This window comes from Narcine bancroftii, chromosome 8 (genome assembly GCF_036971445.1).
Source record: "Narcine bancroftii isolate sNarBan1 chromosome 8, sNarBan1.hap1, whole genome shotgun sequence".
NCBI lineage: Eukaryota > Metazoa > Chordata > Chondrichthyes > Torpediniformes > Narcinidae > Narcine > Narcine bancroftii.
In genome coordinates, this window is record NC_091476.1 from 152,937,447 (window position 1) to 152,961,369 (window position 23,923).

Here is a 23,923-nt window from a genome sequence, read left to right on the forward strand (position 1 = left end):
AGGATAGGATCCAGGGAAAATGAGTGGAGCAATGGGATTCCCTGATGAGATGACATAGACTCAATGGGACAAAATGAAGTCTTCATGAGGGGTGACCTTTTCACTCAGAGGGTGGTCCGTATCTGGATAAAATGCCAAAGGAATCTTTAGAAATGGACGCAAGATCTTCCAGAAATATGATAAAGTGGAGAAGGAACATTTGTGACGATACACCAAGATCCTTGAATTCATGTATCGAAAGGCCACAAAGACCTTGCTTGAATGGTGAAGACAGAAACAAAAATACTGTACAAGGAAATAACGTACGAGATATGAAAATGACAACTTAGCCCAGCATCCATCACCATTTTAATTGTTTCCAATGTTCACTTTCTTTTCCTGTCCCCTCAGTCTTTGCAGAAAGGCATGAAGTTTACCAGTGCCTCACTTTGTTTCTTAGTCCAATAGTTTTGCCTGGTAAATTGTATCATGACGAATATTCTTTGAAATCGAAAGGTTCTCCCATTTTATTTTTGCATTCTGTTTTCATATCTCCCTGAGATTTTTCATCTTTATGGAATATGTTGTATGCTGTATGCTCTATGGCATGGATATCTTGGCCTCCCACTTTTTTTTCTCGCCGACACTTTTCCCCTCAGTAACAACAGGACACCCTTCCTGCACTGACAAGCTAATAGAAGGTGGAGCACAGCACTAAATATTTCAGTCATCCTGGTGAGCCTAAATTTTACAGTTCACTACCATATGAACTTTTATTCAATCATTTTCTGGACTATACCATTCTTGTCAATGGTTTCATCCAGTCAGTACTGATGAATATTTCTCTCTGCCTTCCCCCTTCGGTATCTTTGAGGCTATTGACAGAGGTCATCTTCTTGATCCTCCTCCTGTTGCACATTCTCCAAGTATAAGCACAGGCCACGGCTGATCATTTAAAAACTCAGCTCATTCTTCTCTCTCCCCAGAATGAAGTTTTCAGCACAAGATGCTGAGATGGAACCAGGAGTTTAAAAAAAACCCTGACATTTACCTGCTCCTAATTACAAGGGTAATGAGGTCAATTGCAGCATCATTAACACCGAGTATGTGAACAATGAGCCTGGATTTGTAACAAGCTCCCCTCTGCTGAGTTCTAAAAATTCAGCCAGCATGCTGCCTGCTCCCTAAGCCTTGGGATATGGCTTTTAAACATTTTCTTTCACCAAGAGGAGTAGTAGCAAGACCAGAGTGAATAAATTTAAATTTATGCATGCAGCTCGGTAATAGGCTCTTCTGGCCCACGGGGCCATGCCCCCAAATATATCAATTAACCTACAATCACTGTACATTTTTGAAGAGTGGGAGGGAATCTGAGAACCTGGAGGAATCACATGCAGACCTGGGATAATGTACGGACAGCACTGGATTTGAACTCAGGTTGCTGGAGCTGCAATAGCGTTGCTCTAACCGTGCCATCCTACAGGGGGTTGTGACTGGATTCAAGTGCAAGGGAGGTTCTTGCAGTGTTCCACCTAGTGGCATTTGACTGCCTATTAACCTTGTTCATTTCTGCTGCTGGCTCTCAATGAGCTGAGTTCCAGAGATGACCAGGGACCTAGAGAGCACTGAAGAACTTGCCCACGTCATGGCTGTCATTGAGTTGCTGAGCCTCCCACATTATTTTTACTTGCCATCTGTTATTTAGGCCATGGGTTTTCTGTTTAATGTCTGCTTTCAGGTGCTTGGATCCCTTTCTTTTCCCTTGCTGGTCCTTACAATCTTGGGGCATATTTATGATTAATTAATTCCTTGATTTCCTAGTCATTCTCATCAAACCAGTTATAGCCCTTGGCGTTTTCACTGGTGGATTTTGGGGCAGTCATTGATGCCTGACATAACCATTGTCATTCAGGCCGCTCTGAGATCCCTCGTATGGACGACAGTATAGTCTAACAGGTGCAAGTGCATGAACCAAGGGTGTGGCCATCAGATCTTGTGCTGGTCCCCTCTTTTGAAACTGAGATTTGGTCATGAAAAGACATCTTATTAGGAAAAGGACCCTGCTGGATTACCTTCCTTACTTTTACCCCTGCCAATCAAGCCTTGTCAGAGGGTTGTAGCTTTTACCTCCGTGACCTGGAATTTACTTTGGAGGATTAAATTTTCTTTCTCTCTCGGGTTTTTTTTATTTATTTTCAAAATTTATAGATCAATTACTTTTGGTCTTTATTTTTTTTCCTTTTTCATTTTCTCTCTTTCCGAAGCTATTAGGTTTGAAATTAGTAGTTGACGCCTGACTGATAGTAATCACTCGTGTAATAGGTTGGGGTTAGAAATTAATTAGATTAGTTATGGATTTCTTTTTCTTTTCCTTGTTTTATCGACAACATCGATCGTACGCATCTTGTATACTGTTGCTATCTGTAATTTTAATTTACTGTTCCCTGTACAGTATATCATATGATATTTTCAAAAACCAACAAAAAGATTGAAAATGAATTTTCTTTCTCTGCGAAGCAGACGTTAATTTTTCACGGTAAGGTCCTTCTTAGGCTCACCCATAGCATCCAAGTTGAGGTGTTTACTCTCGCTGCAGTGAACTGAAAGGCCATAAAGTTTTCACTGTTTCCACAAGTTTCCACATTTCTACAAACCATAATGCTCCTCTCATTAGTGGTGTCAGCTACAGCTCAGCATATGAACCAATTGCATCCAAGAAAGGTTGTGGATTCAAGTCGCAGTGTCAAGATCAATGCTGATGTTTCCAGTGCCTTATCAATTGAGGACTTTAATCCAGATAAGGGAGGTTTTAAACCACAGGCTAAACAAAAAATCATCTTGTTGGAAAGCTGAGTTGAATATAGAGCAGAAATGATGCCAACTAATTATTATTATTGTTGTGGGTTGCCTTGCTTGAGATAAAATTAAAATAGATGCACCTTGAATTGTAATGTCCAGGCTTTTCCCTGCTGTTTATCAGTGCTGCTTGCCTGGTATGGAAGGCTTTCTCACTGTCAATCCCCAAGGCCACACACGTCCCTCTGTTTCAGGAGGGTTGCTGCACCTTGGCACCTCATCTGCAGGAATCAAAAACCTTTTCTGTCCTGTCTTCCTTAATTGCAATGATCAGAGAGCATCAAATCATGGGACGTCACACAGCAGATGATTAACCTTTACTGAAAAATACCAGAAAGTAGAGGCCGAGCAGCCAATAATAACTGTCTGTCTCTGATTTTTGTCGACTGGACTAAGACTTTGCCTCCGTCCTCCATCAAATGGTGTTTAACTTCCCCATCTCTGTTTTATAGGTTCCATCAACAGTCAGGTCCATTGACAATGACAAAATCCTGGCATTCCGACAACATACCCAATTCTTGTGGGATACCTATTTTTCTTCTGTCGACAAGATTGTATCGACCACACTGGAGGTAAGTGAGGGAGGGTCTGTTTCTGTTCCTTTCCTGTCTGGTCCTTGGGGGAAAATTTTCAGAATAATCTGATTATTGTCAACTTAATTTCAGTGGGTTGGATAGTTACACTGTCTGTTAGTTGCTATCCAACCAACCGATAGTGTGACTCTCTGTAATCTGTACTATGAATTGCAACATCTCTACATACATGCATGCACAGCACACACAGACACCAATACACACAGAGCCCATATGTGCTATCCCACTCATAGATTTCCCAAATAATATGGCATTTTATGTAAAGAACACCTTGCTACTTCATTGCTGTGAATAACCTGTTACTGTCTCAAAATATGACCCAGCACATTTCATTAAAGTGGGGGGATTGAAGTTGATAAAAGTCTTGGTCAGCTATATGTAGTTTAATTAACCTTCTGGCCCTAGATCCAATGCTGTGGATATTGAGACTTTCATTGAGAACATTGAACATTGGTCTCCTCTAATTGACAAAATGGGGACAAATGTCAGTGCGATAATTGAGTCTGGCCTTTCTTAAGATGCTTGGGCCATTTAGCTGATGGTTTTATTCCAGCACTTTTCAAAAACATTTTGAGCTGTGCCCCCTTTTTTTTTATTCCTGATTTCCTTTTTGTGGACCAAATAAGTTTTAAACCTTAATAGTTACACAGTCTTAAATTACCCGTACAAACAGAAAACGAGCTGCTGGGAGAAGATCAGTGGTCAGGCAGCATTCGTGGATGCGTAGCAACAATCAACCTTTCGGGTCAAGCCCCTGCATTGAGACCGAGAGTGTCTAGGGGAGATAGCTGGTAAAAGAGGTGAGGGGAAAGGGTGAGGCAGTAGCTGGCAAGTGAGATCCAGGAGAGGATGGTAGATTGTATTGTGACAATCATTCTTCAAAATCGAAAGCCTGTCATCAAATGTTCTTCTATTTTACTTTTGCATTCTGTTCCCCTTTCTACCAGATTAATTTTTCATCTTTATGGAATATGTTCAGTGGCCTGAAAATCTTGGACTCCCATTTTTTATTCTCGCCAGCACCTCTCCCTTCAGTATAAAGAGGACCCCTTTCCTGTACTGACGTTAATAGATGGCTACATCTTTCACTAATCTTGTTGAGCATCAAATTCACAGTAAACTATATAGTACACTTTGATTCAGTCACTTTCTGGCAGTTTGGACAATACCATCCTTGTCAGTGCTCACTCATCCAGTCAGTGATTATTGCTCACTGCCCTTCCCCTTCACTGATAGGTTTCTCTCTGCCTCTTTGAGGTCATTGAGGAGGTAAGGGCAGAGAATAGGGGCAGAGTTGGGGAGATGATAAGGGGAGATGAGAGAGGGCTGCAAATAATGGAATCCAATAAGAAAGGAAGATAAGTGGACAAGATAAGGTCCCTTGCTGTTTATCATTTATATTAATGATTTAGAGGAGGGTGTGGTTAACTGGGTAAGGAAATATGTGGATGATACGAAAATAGGGGCAGTGGTGGATTGTGAGGTAGATTTTCTTGAATTACAGAAGGATTTGGTTTGTTTGGAAGAGTGGGCTGAAAGATGGCAGATGGAATTCAATGTAGACAAGTGTGAGGTGTTGCATTTTGGTAAAAATAACCAGAATAGAACATATACAGTTATGGGGAGGGCATTGAGGCACACAGAGGAGCAAAGGGACCTGGGGGTTCTGATACTGAGTTCTCTGAAGACAGGGTGGTTTAAGAAGGCATATGGTATGCTGGCCTTCATAAATCGTAGTATAGAGTATAGGAGCTGGGAGGTGATGCTGCAGCTGTTTAAGGCATTGGTGAGGCCAGGTTTGGAGAACTGTGCTCATTTCTGGTCTCCAAATTAAAGAATATAGATAAGGTGGAGAGGGTGCAGAGAAGGTTTACGAGGATATTGCCTGGCTTACAGCATCTGGATCACAGGGAGAGATTAAGGAGACTGGGACTTTATTCATTGGAATGTAGACGACTGAGAGGGGACTTGATAGAGGTATTTAAAATTATGAAAGGAATAGATAGACTAGACATAAACAGACTCTTTCCCCTGAGGGCAGGGGAGGTTGGAACAAGAGGCCATGAGTTAAGGGTAAGGGGGCAACACTTCAGAGAAATATTAGACGTGGCTTTTTCACTCAGCGAGTGGTGGCAGAATGGAATGAACTTCCGAATGAGATAGTTGCGTCAGGGTCCCTTCTGTCATTTAAGAGAAGGTTGGATGTGTACATGGAGGTAAGGGGGTTAGAGGGTTATTGGCAGTGAGCGGGAGGTTTGAGCTAGTGGAGTTGTTCTAGTGAACCAGTATGGACTCGAAAGGCCGACATGGCCTGTTTCCACTCTGTAAATGGTTATATGGTTGGGTTGTATACCAACAGGGGAAATACAAGATGCTTTTAGGAAAAACTCAGGAGGAACGCAGCAGGTCATGCATTAGGAATCAGAGATACGGTACATTACTGAGTCGTTCTTCAAGGTATACTGAAACATTGGTTATATATTTTGACGTCCTATGGATGCTGCATGACCTGCTGTGTTCCTCCAGCATTTTTGTGTTTTTACTGCAACCTCAGTGTCTGCAGACTTTCGTGTTTCACTCCCAAGGGATGGTGTTTCTCTGGTTTGCATTTGTTCCCCCCCCCCCCCCCCCAAGCAGTGAAGATTGCTAAGGACAGACAGGTTGTTGCGCGATGGGGAGGGAAGTTGCAATGGCATCTGATTGAAGGCTCCACAGATGCTGCCTGACCCACTGGGTTCCTCCAGCACCTCGCCATTTGCTTGATTCCTGCATCTGCAGTCTCTTGTATCCACATCTTTAAGTAGAGGGACTTACAATCCAGAAAATAAGGAGGCGTAAAGGAAGTGCCATTTCTCAACCAATTTGTGAGGATATTTTTGAAATGGCTGCTCTCTCCTTCCCTTCTTTATTGAATGGTGCCTTTATGTTCACAAGTGCTGAGAATCTGATTTCGCACAAGATGAAATAAATGGGAGAAGAGTGTTAACTGCAGACATTGTTAAAGCTGGGTGTTCTGACTAGCTTTCAGCCAGATCTATCCTAGAGAGCTTTTTAATTGTTGTCTCACTCTGAAGTTCAATCAGATCCTTCTGAGCATCACTTGAGAGATGGGTCAAACTGCTGCTTGATCTGTGAAAGTCACAATAATCCAGTAATTCTGAGGAGCATTTCCTTTGTGAGAACTTTTCTCCAAATTGGGTGACAGGCAGTAATGTTTGATTGGCTGCATAATGCTCAATGGTCCTGATTCTGTTTCACATTGTTTACTGTCATGTGCACCAAGATACAGTGAATGTTTTGCGTGCTACCCAGGCAAGTCAGCCCATTCATACTGTAAGTTCAAAAATAAAAATAAAGAACAGCAGAGAGTGTTACAGAGGAAGGTTTAGTTAAAATAGTGCAAGGGCTGTGAAGAAAATTCTATGGCTGGGGATGATTCCTTATCTCGATCTGCTGATTTTTGTAGGACAGGCTCTACGTGGAAAGAATGGGCAATTTTCTGATTATAATAATAATAATAGGGCTGAAGGTGTTTTATTACTCTTATCATCCAATCTTCAGGACAGGATATTCCAGCCTTCATGTGTGCTTGCAAGATTCTGCAATACCACAGCTTGGTAAGATACTCCATCTAAAGTATATGGAGGAGAACATTAGGGTTCCCCAATATTGAGGCCCACCAATATTGAGGCTGAACGGGAACGAAATTGAGGTTGACATGTTACAAGTCCAGGCAGTCTTTTAAGAATAACTACTGTCTCATTCAGATTCATCTGTGTTTTTCCCCCTCCCTAGCTCAGGAATCTCCTGCAATCCCATAAAGCATTTCTCCCCTAAATTAATCGATCCACCATTGGCAACCTGCGAAGACTCAGATTTCTAGTTGCCCTTAACTTTCTTCATTTGTATGAATCTCTGCTTAAAAACTGCCTCACTAATAAAAATCCTTGTTCTTCTACGCTTATAATTACTTTTTGGCTTGGCATTATATTTTTTTATGTGCTAATATTTCCGTGAAATGCCTTAGGATGCTTTGGTACATTTTAACTACCATCCAAATGGAAATTGATTTTGTGTCATTTCCTCAGAATGTCATTGTTGGCACTTTATTTTATCAAAAATCTGTATTTTTTTAATTATTTTTCTTTTTCCCTTTTCTTTGCTTTCTCACCATAATGTACAGAGAATTCAATATCTTGAATGACTCCTGGTGCAGACAGCCTCTGAAGATTCTTCATATTTTGGCTGAAGAGACAATTTTCACACATCAGGATTGCCATTCATGGAATTGAATTCAATGTTAATCATGAAGCAAAAGCAAAATAAAGAGAGAAAAAAAAACATGTAAAAAGAACATTAATCAAATTCAGTGGAAATTACACAAAATTAAATTCCATTTATATAATACATAATGTATCTAAAACAACCAAATGGACTTCACAGTAAGTAATATTATCAACCATCTGGAGGCATTGTGGACAGTGAGGAAAATTTACAAGGCTTGTAGAAGGCTCTAGACCAGCTGGAAGAATGAGGTGTAAAATAGCAGATGGAATTTAGTGCAGACAAGTCCATTGCATTTTGGAAGGACAAACTAAGGTAGGACATATACGATAAATGCTATGGTAGAGTAGAGGTATCTAGGAATACAGATACTTAATGTCTACATGGATTTTAGTTGGTTCAGACACTAGGTATCCATGGAGAGGCTGTAACTGGATTTGAAATTAGCTGAATGGGAGAAGACAGAGAGTGGTAGTGGATGATTGCTTCTCAGACTGGAGGCCTGTGATTAGTGATGTGCGTCAGGAATCAGTGCTGTGACCATTGCTGTTTGTTGTCTATATCAACGATTTGGATGATAATGAGGTAAATTGAATCAGCAAGTTTGCTGATGACACAAAGATTGGAGGCGTTGAGGATGGAGGAAGGCTTTCAAAGCTTGCAGAGGGTTCTGGACCAACTGGAAAAATGGGCCAGGAAGTGGCAGAAAAGTGTGAGGTGTTGCATTTTGGAAGGACAAACCAAGATGGGACATACATAGTAGATGATAGGGCTCTGAGGAGTGTGGAGGAACAAGGGGATCTGGGAATACAGATACATAATTCCTTGAAAGTGACATCACAAATAGACAGGGTTTTAAAGAAAGCTTTTAGCATCTTGGGCTTCATAAATCAAAATATTGAGTATAGGAGTTGGGATGTTATGGTGAGGCTGTTTAAGTCATTGGTGAGGTCAAATTTGGAATGTTGTGTACAGTTCTGTTCACCTTTATCTACAGGAAGGATATCAGTAAGGGTGAAGGAGTGCAAAGAAGATTTACTGGGATGTTGCCGGGTCTTCAACAGTTGAGTTACAGGGAAAGATTAAACAGGTTAGGATTTTATTCCTTGAAGCATAGAAGAATGAGGGGAGATTTGATAGAGGTTTACAAAATTATGAGGGGTATAGACAGAGTAAATGTAAGTAGGCTCTTTCCTCAAATTAGGAGAGATAAATAGGAAAGGACATGGCTTTAGGGTTAAAAGGAAAAGGCTTAGGGGGGAACATTAGGGGGAACTTCTTCACTCAGAGAGAGGTGGGAGTGTGGAACAAGTTTCCATTTGACATGGTAAATGTGGGCTCACTCAATTTTTAAAATATATCTGGATAGGTACATGAGTGGAGAGGTCTGGAGGGTTATGGAATGGGTGCAGGTCAGCACCATGATTTTTGGCACAGGCTAGAAGGGCTGAATGGTCTGTTTTCTGTGCTGTAGTGTTCTATGATTTAACGGAAAGTAGTGTCAGAGGTAGATCAGGTCATAAAGAAATCTTTTGGCACATTGGCCTTCAGAAATCAAAGAATCAAGTCTAGGAGTTGACATTGGTGCGGACAAATTTGACGACTTGCTCACCTAATGACAGGAAAGACATTAATAAAATTGTTTAATTAAAAGAATGCAGAGAAGATTTACTGGGATGTTGCCAGAACTTGAGGAACTAAGTTACACGGAAAGGTTAAACAGGTTAAGACTTTATTTCTTGGGGGAGAGTATACAGGGAGATTTGATAGAGGTTTACAAAATCATGAGGGGGTATAGATAGAGTAAATGCACGTAGGCTTTTTCCACTGAGGTTAGGTGAGCTACAAAGCAGAGAACTTGGGTTAAGGGTGGAAGAGGAAAGATTTCATAGTAATAAAACAGTATCGTATTACATGAAATTTCTTTTGCCTGCTACGAGGCAGACAGATTTGCCACTGGCAAGAATTGCTTAAGCGCCTCTTCCAGTCTGATTTACAGTCAGAGAGAGAGAAGCAAAGGAGAGTCCCTCCAGAGTAACTGACTGTCTAGATTTGCTTCCAGTGTTTCTGCAGCTCCCGCAGCCAAACAGAGCCCAGTCCAAACCATTGGCGACCCGAGCTCCAGATCCAAACATCCAACATGATCAGGAACCCTTCAGCACCCTCGGCATCTTCTCGCATCCCGGTGCCAATACCTGGTACCCCTCCATCTGTTTGTGGCAACCTCCAACAGTCCGCAGCCCGGGCAGCTTCCACGGGTTCCTTGCCTCGAGTCTCCAGCAGCCCACCGCAAGCACTGGTCGCTCAGCCACAGAGCCCCCTCACTGGTCCACCGTCCCAGCGGGTCATCTCCTCCGCTTCTCCTTCTCAGACGGAACATGATTTTCCTGTCCTCTGATGCCCTCCTGCAGTCCTCTGCTTCCCCAGAGTCTGGAGGCCATCATGGCTGCTGCTAATTAATAGGCGCCGCCATCTTGGGCGCAGGCCCACAGTCACAGGGTTTCAAATAAAAACTCCCGTCGGCTCCCTCAGCGGTTTATAGGGAACATTAACAGGAATTTCTTCACACAGATCGTGTGGAACAAGCTGCCAGGTGCATGCAGGCTCAATTTTAAAATGTAATAAAAATTTAAATAGAAGGGGTATGGAAGGACATGGAATGGGAGCAGATTACTAGGTCAAGGCAGAATAATAGTTCAGCACAGACTAGAAGAGCCAAAGGACCTGGTTTCGGTGCTGTATAGTTCAATGTTTCATCCCACACTTGTCTGCTGAAAATGACTCGTTTAACATTTTTGTTTAATACGTGCTCACTGAATACATTCTGATTTCTCCTGCAGCATGGTTAGTGCAGTGGTTAGCACAACACTGTTACAACACCAGTTTAACGGTGTACAAATCTGGCGCTGTCTGTAAGGAGGTTGAATGTTCTCCCCGTGTCCGCGTGGGTTTCCTCCGGGTGCTCTGGTTTCCTCCCACCCTTCAAAATGTACAGGGGTTGTGGGTTAATTGGGCAGAACGGTCTCATAGGCCTAAACTATATGTCTTTTCAGTGCCAATTACTGAAAAGTAAGATGTCAGTTGTTAGTGTGCAGCGACTGGTTTAACTCCTACGGAGGGACTTGCTGCATTCATTTATGTTCCACCTCTGTTTGGAATCAGAATTTATTGTCATGAACAAGTCATGAAATTCGGTGTTTTTGCGGCAGTATCATAGAGCAAACATTCATATTATGACCATCTTACAGCGTTACTATATAAATATAAAAAGAAAAGCAGTGTATTCGGTTCATTGATTATTCAGGAATCTGATGGCCGTGGGGAAGAAGCTGTCCTTGTCCCATTGAGTATTCATCTTTAGGCTCCTGTACCTTTCTCCCGATGGTAGCAGAGTGAAGAGGGCAAGGCCTGGATCTTTGAGGATAGAGGCTGCTTTTTTAAGACACTGCCTCATGTAGATGTCCTTGATGGAGTGAAGTCTGGTGGCTGTGATGTCTCAGGCCAAATTAACACCCCTCTGGAGTTTATTCTTGTCCTGAGAGATGGCGCCTCCATACCAGACAGTGATGCAACCAGCCAGAATGCTCTCCATGGTACACCTGTAGAAGTTTACAAGAGTCTTTGCTGACATATCAAATCTCCTCAAACACCTCACAAACTATAGCCGCAGGTGAGTCTTCATGATTGCATCAAAATGGAAGTTACAGGACATATCCTGGAGATGTTGACACCCAGGAATTTGAGGTTCTCGATCCTCTCCCTCGATGAGGACTGAGTCATGTTCCCATGACTTCCTCCTGAAGTCCACAATCATCTCCTTGGTTTTACTGACATTGAGCGCAAGGTTGTTGTCATTGCACCACCCAAAGAGCTGACCTATCTCCCGTCTATACACTTCCTCATTGCCTTTAGTGCTTCTGCCAACGATTGTGGTGTCATTGACAAACTTGTGGATACCATTGGAATTGTCATGGGTGTATAATGTTTCACCTAGCCCAGGAATTCCTGGAGCGTTAGTGCATATTGTTGCTTTTTTTTTTTTTTTTTAGTGCATATTGTTGCTTGATGGTCATTGGAGACATGATAAGTTGAAGGGCCTGTTCCATGCTGCAATACTCAGTGGAATTAAACCTGAGGCAATAAACACATCTGAAAAGGCAAATATGGATATGCTGGCCAGTTAACCTATGGGTTAATGATTCTGTGAAAGTTGTTGGAAACTGTCAGCAGACCAGGCAGTATCATAGAACCGAAAAACAAACGTAATATTTCAGGCTCATCAGGCGTTGAACAAATCAGAAATGTAACCAATTTTGAGCAAAGCCAAAACTGGTGGAAGTGGAGACAGGGGTCTTTGATAAGGTGAAAGTGAGTACGTGAGAAATGCAAGAGATAGAGCAAGGTGGAAAGGGATCATTGTGCTCCATTATCTCACACGCAACATCCTTGCATACCAATACATCCCTACACGATCACTGACATTCCAACCCCTTAGAAATGTGTAATGTATGTGCTTAGAGGACTACAATGATTGTTGGGTCTAATAAAGCTTTGCTACATTGAGAGAGAGAAAGAAATGTTGGAGATCCATCTGAATGGATCAGTGGTCAATTAATCAATTAGTTGTATTTCCCACAGTAAATTTACAGTCATTATTCTCCTTCTGTGAATAGATTTAATTTGAAACTCAATGTACCGTGGAATCGACTGCACTGGCCTCTTTGACTACATTTATTATGTGAACACTTAAAGTCCAGTTTCAGCCTGGCTGCTCAACTGATGAAGATATAACTTTGACTCATTTTGTTGCAAGGGATTAGGGTATAATTTGACTGGCATACTGACTGCAAAGCTCAGGAAAAGGTCACAGGTCACCAGAGTATTGTGGTTTATTTATTCCCCAGGATATTTTAAAAAATTCATTCAAGCAAGATGGAAATGACCTTATTCCTGTGTAACATGTGACAAATTTTCTAAAGCAGACACACAAAGTTACTGCTGGTTGATTTTAAGATATAAATATTTTTCACATCCACATCAGATTTCAGATTTATTGTCAGAGTACATACTGACCTCACCAATAACTGAGATTCCTTTTTCCTGCAGACATGGCAGAATTACCACTAATTGGTAGTGCAAAAATTAAACTGTACACAACGTAAACAATCAAAGAACTGTAAACAGATAATGAATGTAAACAAACTGACTGTGTAATACAGGAAGAGCAAAGAAAATCAATAAAGTGCTCAAGTAAGAGTCTTTAAATGAGTCACAGAATTGAGTTTGTTGTGGAGGAGTCTGATGGTGGAGGGGTAGCAGCTGTTCATGAACCTGGTGGTGTGAGTCTTGTGGCACCTATATCTCTTTCCTGATGGCAGCAGTGAGAACATAGCATTTGCTAGATGGTGTGGGTTTTTGATGATTGCTGCTGCCCTCCAATCATTTTGCCTGAAATGTCCTGGGCTGTGTCCACTATCTTTTGGAGGGCTTTATGCTCACGGGTATTGGTGTTCCCATATCAGACCGTGATGCAGCCAGTCAGCACACAATCCACCACACCTCTGTAGAAATTTGCCAGGGTTTCTGATGTTATACCAAACCTCACCAAACTTCTGAGGAAGTAGAGGTGCTGACGTGCTTTCTTCGCGATGCCACTGGTGTGTTGGGTCCAGGAAAGATCCTCCAAGATGGTGATTCCCAAGAACCTAAATGTCCTCACCACCTCTGATCCCCCAATGATCACCGGATTGTACACCTCTGGCTTTCCTTTCCTGAAGTCAACAATCATCTCTGCAGTTTTGGTATCATTGAGTGCAAAGTTGTGGTTGGTGCACCATTCAGCCAAATTTTTAATCTCCATCCTGTAAGCTGACTCATCCACTTCCTTTATACAACCAATTACCATGGCATCATCGGCAAATTTGTAGATGGTGTATTGTCATATCGAACTACACAGGCATAGGTGTAAAGTGAGTAGAGCAGAGGGCTAAAGGCACAGCCCTGTAGTGCTCCAGAACTGATGGATATTGTGGAGGAGAGGTTCTTATCAATCTTCACCGATTGTGGTCTGGAGGTGAGAAAATCCATGATAAATTAACTCCCAGGTCTTAGAGTTTGCTGATCATTTTTGAGGGGATGGTGTTAAATGCCAAACTAAAGTCAATGAAGAGCATCCTAATGTATGCATCTTTGCTGTCAGATGTTCCAGGGCTTTGTGAAGCACGTTTGAATATTTGATTAATATTGAAGTACCAGTTGATGAAGTAGACAAAGACAATGTGGTCAAACAATAATCATGGCTTTTATTAGCAGAAACTCATGGTACAAAAATGAAAATCAATAGATACATATACAATTATATCCAAGGGGAGTGTCCTTAACAGTAGAGATAATGCACAGCCAATGTTGGTACAGCAAGGCTCGCCAGAGGGGAGACAGGCAGCTTGACAGACATTCACCACAGTCTCTCCTTGGCAGAAGAAGGGTTAAAATCAAAAGGACAGCTGCTAGGAAAGACTGAAGCAAGCAATACATGGATTCCATGCCTTGAGATACTCTAACAGCCAAAATGCGCCAGTATTTAGCAAGCAATCAAAATATAATGAGATGAATATGTCAGCCTATCAGGTTGTTTACGAATTCTGGTGCTTCTTCTCAAAACAGGTGGCTCCTTTGCAACCTTGGGAACTGGTACAGGTCTGTAGTGTGGGAAAGACTGGCTTCTGGCCCCGCTCCAAAATCGCCAAAGTGAGGCAGTGCAGCCTCAGCATAGCCATCTGAAAGCTTACTGGCGGGGTGGGGGGGGGGGGGTGGGGTGGTGAGTCCAACCTCTCAGGCTCCCTCTGAGTAGGGGTGCGAGCAAGGAGCGAACCAGGTGAGGCCAGATCTCTTGGTACAGTGTCAGTACTCCCGTCTGGGCATTTAACGAGCGTAGTTGGGGTTAGTATGCAGTAGCTGAACTGGTTGGACTAGGGGGTCTGTTTTACGCGCCCGAGCGTGGCTCTTCAGCAGCACGGTTCCAGGCTCAGATAAACAGGCTGGCCAGTCCATCACAGTTCCTGATTTCCTAGGAAAGGCAAACATACGTTCACAAGGTGTTTGATTTGTTGCAGTACACAAGAGACCGAATAGAATGTAGTGCCTCAGGCAGCATCTCCTGCCACTGGGTAACAGGGTGACCATGTGTTTTAAAGCAAGATTAAATGTGTTCCAGACTGTAGCATTAGCTCTTTCAACCTGCTCATTGCCCTGCGGGTTGTAGCTCGTGGTACGGCTGATGGCAATCCCCTTTCGTAGCAGGGCTCGCTGCAGTTCAGCGCTTATGAATGCTGAGCCTTTATCGGTCTGAATGTAATTGGGAAAACTGAAAATTCTGTCAAGTGACTTAATGACCGACTCTGACAAGACATCAGGGCAGGGTATCGCAAAGGGAAACCTGGAATATTCGTCAATTACAGTAAGGAAATATACATTTTTGTTGTTGGAAGGTAACGGCCCTTTAAAATCTAAGATAATCCTCTCAAAAGGTCGGGTTGCCTTGATGAGAGTGGCCTCTGGAGCTTTGAAGTATTGCGGTTTGCATTCTGCGCAAACAGGACAGCTTTTAGTCAGTTTCCTGACTTCTTCCAGAGAGTAAGGAATGGTGTTAGCCCTTATGTAGTGGAAGAATCTCGTGACCCCTGGGTGGCACAGTCTACTATGGATCTCTTTTAGCCCCTCCAACTGAGCACCGGCAGCAGATCGTGACATTGCGTCAGAGGGATCATTTAACCTGCCCGGTCTGTACTAGATCTCATAATTATAAGTTGAGAGTTCTATTTGCCAACGTGCCATCTTATCATTCTTGATTTTATTTTTATGTTTAGTGCTGAACATGTAGGCTACAGATCTCTGATCAGTGACAAAAGTAAATTTTCTCCCAGCTAGAAAGTGTCTCCAGTAACAAACAGCTTCAATAATCGCCTGGGCTTCTTTTTCAATGGCAGGATGTTTAAGTTCAGGTCCACGTAACGTGCGGGAGAAGAATGCCACAGGTTTGCCCTTTTGATCAAGGGTTCCTGCCAAGGCACAATCTGAGGCATCAGTTTCCACTTGGAATGGGACATCCTCGTCAATGGATGAGAGTGCAGCTTTGGCAATATCAGCTTTAATTCTCTCGAAAGATTTAGTGTCAAACAGAGGGCGTGCCTTCGTGGCATAGTCCCAAACCCATTTGCAGTAGTAGGAAAAAAAATCCCATACACCATTTAAGGGCTTTTGTTGAGTCTGGGGGTGGTAACTTCTTAAGTGGGGCCATTCTTTCAAAGTTGGGGGGGGGGGGAATTTCGCCCTTGTGGACAACGTAGCCCAGAATGGGTAGTAGCTCTGTTGCGTTGAACACACATTTGCCCTCGTTAAATGTAAGGTTGAGTTCTTAAGCTGTTGCTAAAAATTTCTTTAAGTTGTTGTCGTGCTCAGCCTGTGTTTTCCCCAGAGATAGTGACATTATCCAGATAGGGAAACGTACCCTGTAACTCATACGTCCTAACAATCTTATTCATTTCCCTCTGAAACACTGACACACATTAGTGACTCCAAAAGATACCCTTTTAAACTGGTATAATCTCCCCCCCCCCCCCCCCCCTCAATCAGCCTCAAAGGCTGTATAGGGTCATTCCATTTTTTTAAAATGGGGATTCGGTGATAAGCTGCTTTGAGGTCGATAGCGCAATACAAAGTGTACTCCACTATCTGATTAAACATTTCATTGATGCGTGGCAGGGGGTAGGCATCCAGGTTAATGTAACGGTTGATTGTCTGGCTGCAGTCAATAGCCAGTCGTTTCTTAGTGTGGTTTTTCACAACTACCACCTGGGCTCACCACGGACTCTTACTGGGTTCAATTACTCCCTCTTTAAGCAATCTCTGGGTCTCAGCTTTGATAAACTCACGATCCTCTTTGCTGTAAGAACGGCTCTTAGTGGCAATCGGCCGACCTTCGGGGGATAAATCACTAAAAAGGGAGGGAGCTTTGATCTTTATTGTGGACAGACCGCAGTAACTCGTGCGGGGGATGGTAAGTGTGGGTAGTGGCCCACCGAAATTTAACACTACACTGTTCATCTGAGATTGACTATCTAACCCCAGTACCACAGGGACGCAGAGCTCCAGCATAATAAAGAGCCACACATCAGCCAGGTAATGTCCCTGCAAATTTAAAGTAACTTTACACTTGTCCTGTACAGTTTTTGTAAGTTCACTACAAGCCATCAATATCTTTTGGTTCGCTGGATATCTCTGCAAACTTAAGGCTCTGGCAACTCTCTTGTGGATGTAGCTGTCAGCACTCCCCGAGTCTATTAGACAATCAAGAGTTTCACTTCCCCCTTCATAGTTGACCATTCCAGTCTGTAACATCCCCCAAGCTTTGGAGTCAATTGAGCTATCACAGGTGATCTCACCTCGCCGTCACTTGAAGTCGATTCAGCTTGCTCGTCTGAAGATTCCCCCTTTTCACAGTTGTCTTCCATTCCTGCAGCTCCAGGACGCATTTTCTTCTCTTATCAGTGGGAGTACTTTTCGCCTTACACGCTTTAGCGAAGTGGCCATGTTTCCCACAATAGCTGCAGGTAGCAAATCGAGCCAGGCACTTCTGTCTGGGGTGCCAGCTCTTATCACAGAAGTAGCATTTTTCATGAGTTCGCTTTTTTCTTTTCTTCGGGGTTCCAGCACTCCTGGATGTTTCCTTTTCGGTTTCTAGCATTTCACTGGACCGCATTGGCACTTCTCAGTGTTTTGGCTAGAGTGACTGCCCGGTCGTAGGTTAAGGGCTCCATCTCCAGCAGCCTCTGTCGAGTGTAACTGGACAGAAAATTATAACGCTTAATGGGCATTAGTCAATCCCGTTGACTAAAGCATCCAGCTTCAAGGCATTGCGGTGTTGTTACACATTGACTGCCCTGACATCACATTCATTTGCCAGCAAGTCGAGGGCCAGTGCACAGGCAGCATCACTTTCCCTGGGTTTCTGGCGTCTAGATAGCAACTGGTGTCAAGCAAGCACCACATTCCATGGCGCTGCATAGTAATCAGTCAGACGTTCCCAGGCTATAGCCAGAGTGGTAGCTCCTTGCGTTACGGCGAAAGGGACCTCATCCAGCAGAGAGTTCAGGTGGCTACACTGTATCGCCTCATCGACCACGTTGTTTCGAGCCACGTAGTAATCGAAAGAAGCAATCCAGTGGTTGAAAATTTCTCTGGCCCTCGGGGCAGACTGGTCGATTATCAGCCGCTCTGGCTTGAGGGCTGCATCCATTTCTGCTAATAAAATTGAAGTGCCAGTTGATGAAGTAGACAAAGACAATGTGGTCAAACAATAATCATGGCTTTTATTAGCAGAAACTCATGGTACAATAATGAAAGACAATAGTAGAGATAATGCACAGCCAATGTTAGTTCAGCAAGGCTCACCAGAGGGGAGACAGGCAGCTTGGCAAACATTCACCACAAATGCCCATTAAGCGTTATAATTTTCTGCATTTAAATTTCCAATTAAAATAAATGTGAGACACAAAAAATGAAGTGCTTGGTGGATTAAATCCAGTGGTTGGACATCATTAGTTGCCTTAAGGAAGGGCTCAGGCCCAAAATGATGGTTACATGTCTTGCTTCCTATGGATGCTGCATGACCTGCTGAGTTTCTCTCGCACTTTAATGTATTAAACTACAATCACAGCGTCTGCAGACATTCTTGTTTAACTTTAATTAAGCCCACCACTCTTTGACTTTGTATAACACTTTAGTTTAATTATTGCATTACTTGCTGTATTTTGCCTGGATAGCAAAACAGTAGATGGGACAATAAACAATGCAATACAACTGTATTCCTTTCCCACCAGATGGTAGGTTAATACACCCAGGTAAATTTCAGGTCTTCATCTCATGCAGATAACACATATGTTTTATAGATAGAATTTGCAACATAAGATATTATCTAAGATTTTACTCACCAGGCTAGAAACTATTAGAACTTTTATTATCTGTGAAGACCAAACCGGGTTTATTAAAGGTCGTCATTCTCAATTTAACATTCGCCGTTTGTTCCCCCCGCTCCAGTTGCATCCTCTGAATGTATTATTTCCTTAAATGCTGAAAAAAACATTCAACAGGGTGGAATGGGAATATCTATTTACTGTGCTAGGAAAATTTAGTTTTGTCCCCAAATTATCAGTTAGATAAAATTAATATATTTATCTCCTACAGCTTCAGTTTTTCACTAACTCAATTAAATCCAAACCTTTTAAATTGCATGGTGGAACTGGATAAGGTTGCCCTTTAAACCTTTTGCTATTTACCCTGGCATTAGAACCTTTAGCTATGGCCTTTTGAAGTTCAGATGAAATTTCTGGAATTACCAGAGCTGGAGGTGTCCATAAAGATGACCTTTTGCTATATGTATCGAATCTGGATCGATCAATTTCCTCTATTCTCTCTCTTCTTCTGCAATTTGGTCAATTTTTAGGATACAAATTAAATTTACAGAAAAGTGAGATGTTTGTATTGGACTCTTCCAACTCTTTATTTACAGGTTAGGAATTTTTTGAACTCTTTTATCTTTGAGATTTCCTCAGGTTTCAGATTTAATGTTATAGGGAAAATATATAATTTTCAACCTGACCCTAAATGGCTCCGTCTGCCCTATAAGGACTACTTTAGGTATCGAAGGATAATTCCTTGGATGGAATTAAAACGCTATGGGAACAAGATTTCAAACAAATATTTTCTGAGACTATATTGGATTCTATTTTGAGATGCATTCATTCATCTTCTCTTTGTGCTAGACAGCCGCTATCGCAATTTAAAGTAATGCACCATGCCCACTATTCTATCGCAATTTATCTTCTAAATGCAATAAATGTAAAACTGAAGCTGGCATGTTGTATCACATGTTTTGATTATGTCCTTCTCAATTATTGGGAAGGCGTATTTCGTACACTATCTTTAGTTCTTAATATGAATTTGGCTCCATCTCCTTTTATTGTGTTGTTTGGAATATGTGGACTATGATCTGATATTGAATTCTTCGCAATCCCATGTAGTAGCTTTTGCCTCCCTGATTGTCAGAAGAGCCAAATTAATGAATTGGAAAGGTGCTGTCTCTCCCATTCACACTATATGGCTGTCTGATATGATGGCTTGTTTGTCTTTAGAAAAATTTACAGAAGATGCTCCACTACTGTAATGAATGTAAACTTTATTCTTTATGGGGTTCTTTTCTTAATTATTTTCCAAATTTGTAAGCTTAACTAATTTTTGATTCTTGACCTCATTGTTTATTTTTATTTTCTTTATCAGTTAGTGGACTATGTATTTTGCCAACAGCCTCTGTAAGTAGGGGGTTGAATTTGTAGAATAGGATAACTAGGTTTTTTGTGCATCTTTTTTATTAATTGTAATGTAGGTTTTGTTATTACTGTTATTAGTATCATACAAATTTGATTATTGTTCTATTCATGTAACATTTGCTAAATGAAAATAATAAAAATATTGAAAAAGGAATTTTTAAAAAATTTACGTGATGTTACTGGTCTGAAGAATGTCCGATGACTCGGCATTGGTCGTTCATACACGTGTGACCAAAACTCGAAATCTCCATTTCCTTGCATGAGTTTGGAGAGCATACCGAAAGTGCGATGATTAAAGAGGAGGGTCTTGCAACACTCATCATCGATGTCCACTATTTATTAGCCTGTTGTTTAAGGAATGCCTGCAGTTAACTTTGGACTGCAGGCATTCCGGGAAATTTACTGGGGTCTAGGGGGAAAAAATATCGGAATGGAAATGGCACCCAGATTTCCCATTCTGGGAAAAAGCCAATAATTTCCTAGAATGCAGCGGCTGTGTAAAAAAATACATCACAGGCATTGATGGTACAAAAGCAAAATGAATGATTAGGTTAATAGCCTAGGGTTCAGAAACATTAAAATGTGGAAGATACAAGTCGACCAGCCAAAGAAGCTGATGAGTAGCATTCCATGAATCGATTTCTTTGTTGATAATTAACTCAATTTGTTTCTGCTTTGCAGATCATTAAGGACAGAATATTCACACATGTGTCACGAAATAAACTCATGTGGAACAAGATGCCTGGAGGATTATTCGTGCTCCCTCAATATTCAACACATGCAGCAGATTACCCCTTCTACTACCTGGATATGGGTAAGTGTGAAACACCAATGCATACTAAGTGGATTATCTGACAAAAACTCCTCAGGAATTTATGTTGCTGTTCTCAGAATATTCTAATTTTTTTTTTTAATTTTTTTTCTCACACCATAAATCACATTAGCCATGATATACACTATTTCTTTTTCACACATATACAGTGACTTTTTCTCCCCCCCCCCCCCCCCTCCTCCCAAGCCACCCCCCACCCCCCCCCCCCTCTCATCCATTTTAGGTATACAATCTAGGTTAAGCCAGTCAGACAATGTTGTCATTCAACAAAAATACACCAGAAATTCTACTGAGTCCATTCTTTTCTTTCCTTCTCCTTCCATCAACTTAGGTAATGTTTGTCCCCGGTAGGTTTTCGCTATTGTATTTAATGTAAGGCTCCTATACTTGTTCGAATATTTCAATATTATTTCTTAACCTATATGTTATTTTTTCTAATGGAATACATTTATTCATTTAAATTTAGTAGTTTCTTCCTTTTAATTTGGTTATGTATTCCCTTACTATTTAAAGTCATATAGTTCAGCGTTGCCCTTTTATATTTTGTTTATCTTCCCTTTCCGTTTTTCCATCATTACCTTTCCTCCTTTTCCATTTCTGTTTTCTTATTTTCAACTCTTTATAAGACAACATTCCTACAACATCCAACATTTTCCTTATTCTCCTATTTCTATCTTATTTATCCCCAATCTCCCCTTCCCCTCCTGAGTTGTCCTTTATAGAATATTCTAATTGAGTCAATTTGGATGCTCTGATTCTCACCACTTGTTACTTTGTGGTTGCAGGTTTAACTCCTAAGAAAGAATTTACGGCATTGATTCATGCAGTCACACCTTTGGTCTCCCAGTCGCAGCCTATCATCAAATTAATCTTGTCTCTGGCAAAATCCAAGTTCTGTTCACAAGTAGGTAGCACATTTTGCACTAATACATTTTTGTCTCATGTGCAATGTTTCTTTTTGCTTCCTCTTCTGTTGCTTGTATTCGATGTGCAGAGAAAGGGCATCCATTGATATTCCTTGTACAACATCAACTGTCATTTCATATCACCTGTGCAGATGTCCCTTCTGATGAATGACTTGAAAAATTTGCATTTGCTAACTACATTTTAACACCTCAGGACCTTTACAAGTACAGTAATGCAGGAAAGATGGCGGCTGCATTTTGGACAACAATCTCCCGAAACCAGCAATGTGAAACTCATTTGATCATTCATTTTGGTAATCTGTGTTAAGGGGTAAATATTTCCCTCTGATCCCCAATACATCAAGAAGAAATTGTCTGCTTTTCCACAAAATAATTCTGTGTAATCTTTCATGTAAACCTATCAGGAGAAAAGTGGCCTTTGGTTTAAAGGTGAAACCTCGTAACCGACAGGATTTTAAGCAAGATCAGAAGTGAAGGTTTGTAGTAGGCAAAGTAGCAGAAAGCTGGTGGTCATTGAGGAATGTTCACTTATCAATGGTTGTGAGAGAAGGAAGAAGGGGATCAGTGTTTCCAATGTCCAGAAATGTGCCAACCCAGAGTCTTGGTTGGAAGGGAAACAGTACAGGATTGGGGGAAAGGTCCCAGGTGAGAAATGAAGCACAGAATAAGTGTTGATGTACAAAGTGACTTGGGTGTTCAGTGCTTGATTTCAGTGATTGGTGTACATGCAGGTTCATGAGCAGTTGTGGTAGCAATTAGATATTGGAATTCATAATCCACCACTGTTGATAAGGAGTTTATACGTTCTTCGCTTATCTGCCTGGGTTTTCCCCAGGTGCTTCAGATTCCTGCCACATTCCAAAGACTTCTAGAATTAGTAAGTTAGTTAGTCTGGTGGATGTACTTGGGTGTTGATGGCTCATGGGCTGGAAGGGTTTGTTACCCTGTTGTATCTAAAAAAATTATAACCAGAGGATTTCAAAAAAGAGCCAAACATGCCTTGCTCCAATTATGCAGATCATTTGCGAGACTCCATATATTGTGCTCAGTTTTGGTCTCATTATTAACAAAGGATGAACTTGCCGTTAGAGGGAGTAAAATGAACATTTATTAGAGTAGTACCTGTGATGAAAGGATTCTCTTCTGAGGAACGAATAGGTGGATTAAATTAATATTCACAACAAATTAGAAGAATGAGAAATTATCCAATTGGACCTGGCCAATCTTTAAAGGTCAAATAGGCTGGATGTGCTCTAAATGTCTAGATTATGTTGCAGGGCAAGAGATTTAAGACTGACGTGAAAAATAAATATTTTTCCGCAAATGGTTATGAATTTATGGAATGCACTACTGCAGTCCCTGAATATATTTAAGGAGATAAATTAAGCTCTGGATACAAAGGACATCAGAAATTATGGAGATAGTGCAGGAACAGTATTGAGATCGCTGATCAGCTGTGATCTTACCAAATGCTGAATGTCCTACTCGCCCTTCCAGTTCCTGTGAGGATGTGCTGAGTAAAGCTACTCTGGCAAAACCATTGCCAGCCAGCCTCTACTTTCCAGGAAACGCGCTCAATAAACTCAGCCCAATGTTGCAATAAGAAGAATATATTTGGCATAGAAAGGCTGAGAGCATCAATCGGAAGAGAGAAGGCATCGCCTTTCTTTGAAACTGAATTGTTCCTGAAAGGTTCTCGGACATACCGGATCTTTCTCCATTAATTTCTGCACAAATAAGAGAGACTGAGACTTGATGTGTTATAACTGTTTTATCAATGGTCCCTGAGACCTTATATTGCTAATTCTATTTTTCTCTGACATGTGTTAGGTCTGCTTTGTTCATGAATGAGTGAGACAAACACCAGACTGAGTCGAAATCAGGGTTCTTTGTTCTTTATTACCGGATTGTAACACTTGCAACTAACCATGTTAGTCGGAGAATGCATTCTGCCGTTATCAGCAAAATGGTGATTTTTTATACCCTTGGATACGTGCTTAGAACATCATCATATCATTACTTGTCCAATGACTAAAACTGTTGCTATCCTTTCCCTGCTAGCTTCCTGCC

General features: G+C 41.6%; 1 protein-coding gene across 1 annotated transcript in view; it reads left to right on the forward strand.

Moving 5' to 3' along the window:
- The window catches only part of LOC138741391 (exostosin-1-like), a 245,052-nt gene that overhangs the window by 203,092 nt on the left and 18,037 nt on the right, over positions 1-23,923 (forward strand). Inside the window, exons 4-6 of the mRNA XM_069895407.1 lie at positions 3,288-3,407; positions 20,777-20,909; positions 21,713-21,831. Of these exons, the coding sequence (XP_069751508.1) occupies positions 3,288-3,407; positions 20,777-20,909; positions 21,713-21,831 (372 nt within the window). The remainder of the gene's footprint in view (positions 1-3,287; positions 3,408-20,776; positions 20,910-21,712; positions 21,832-23,923) is intronic.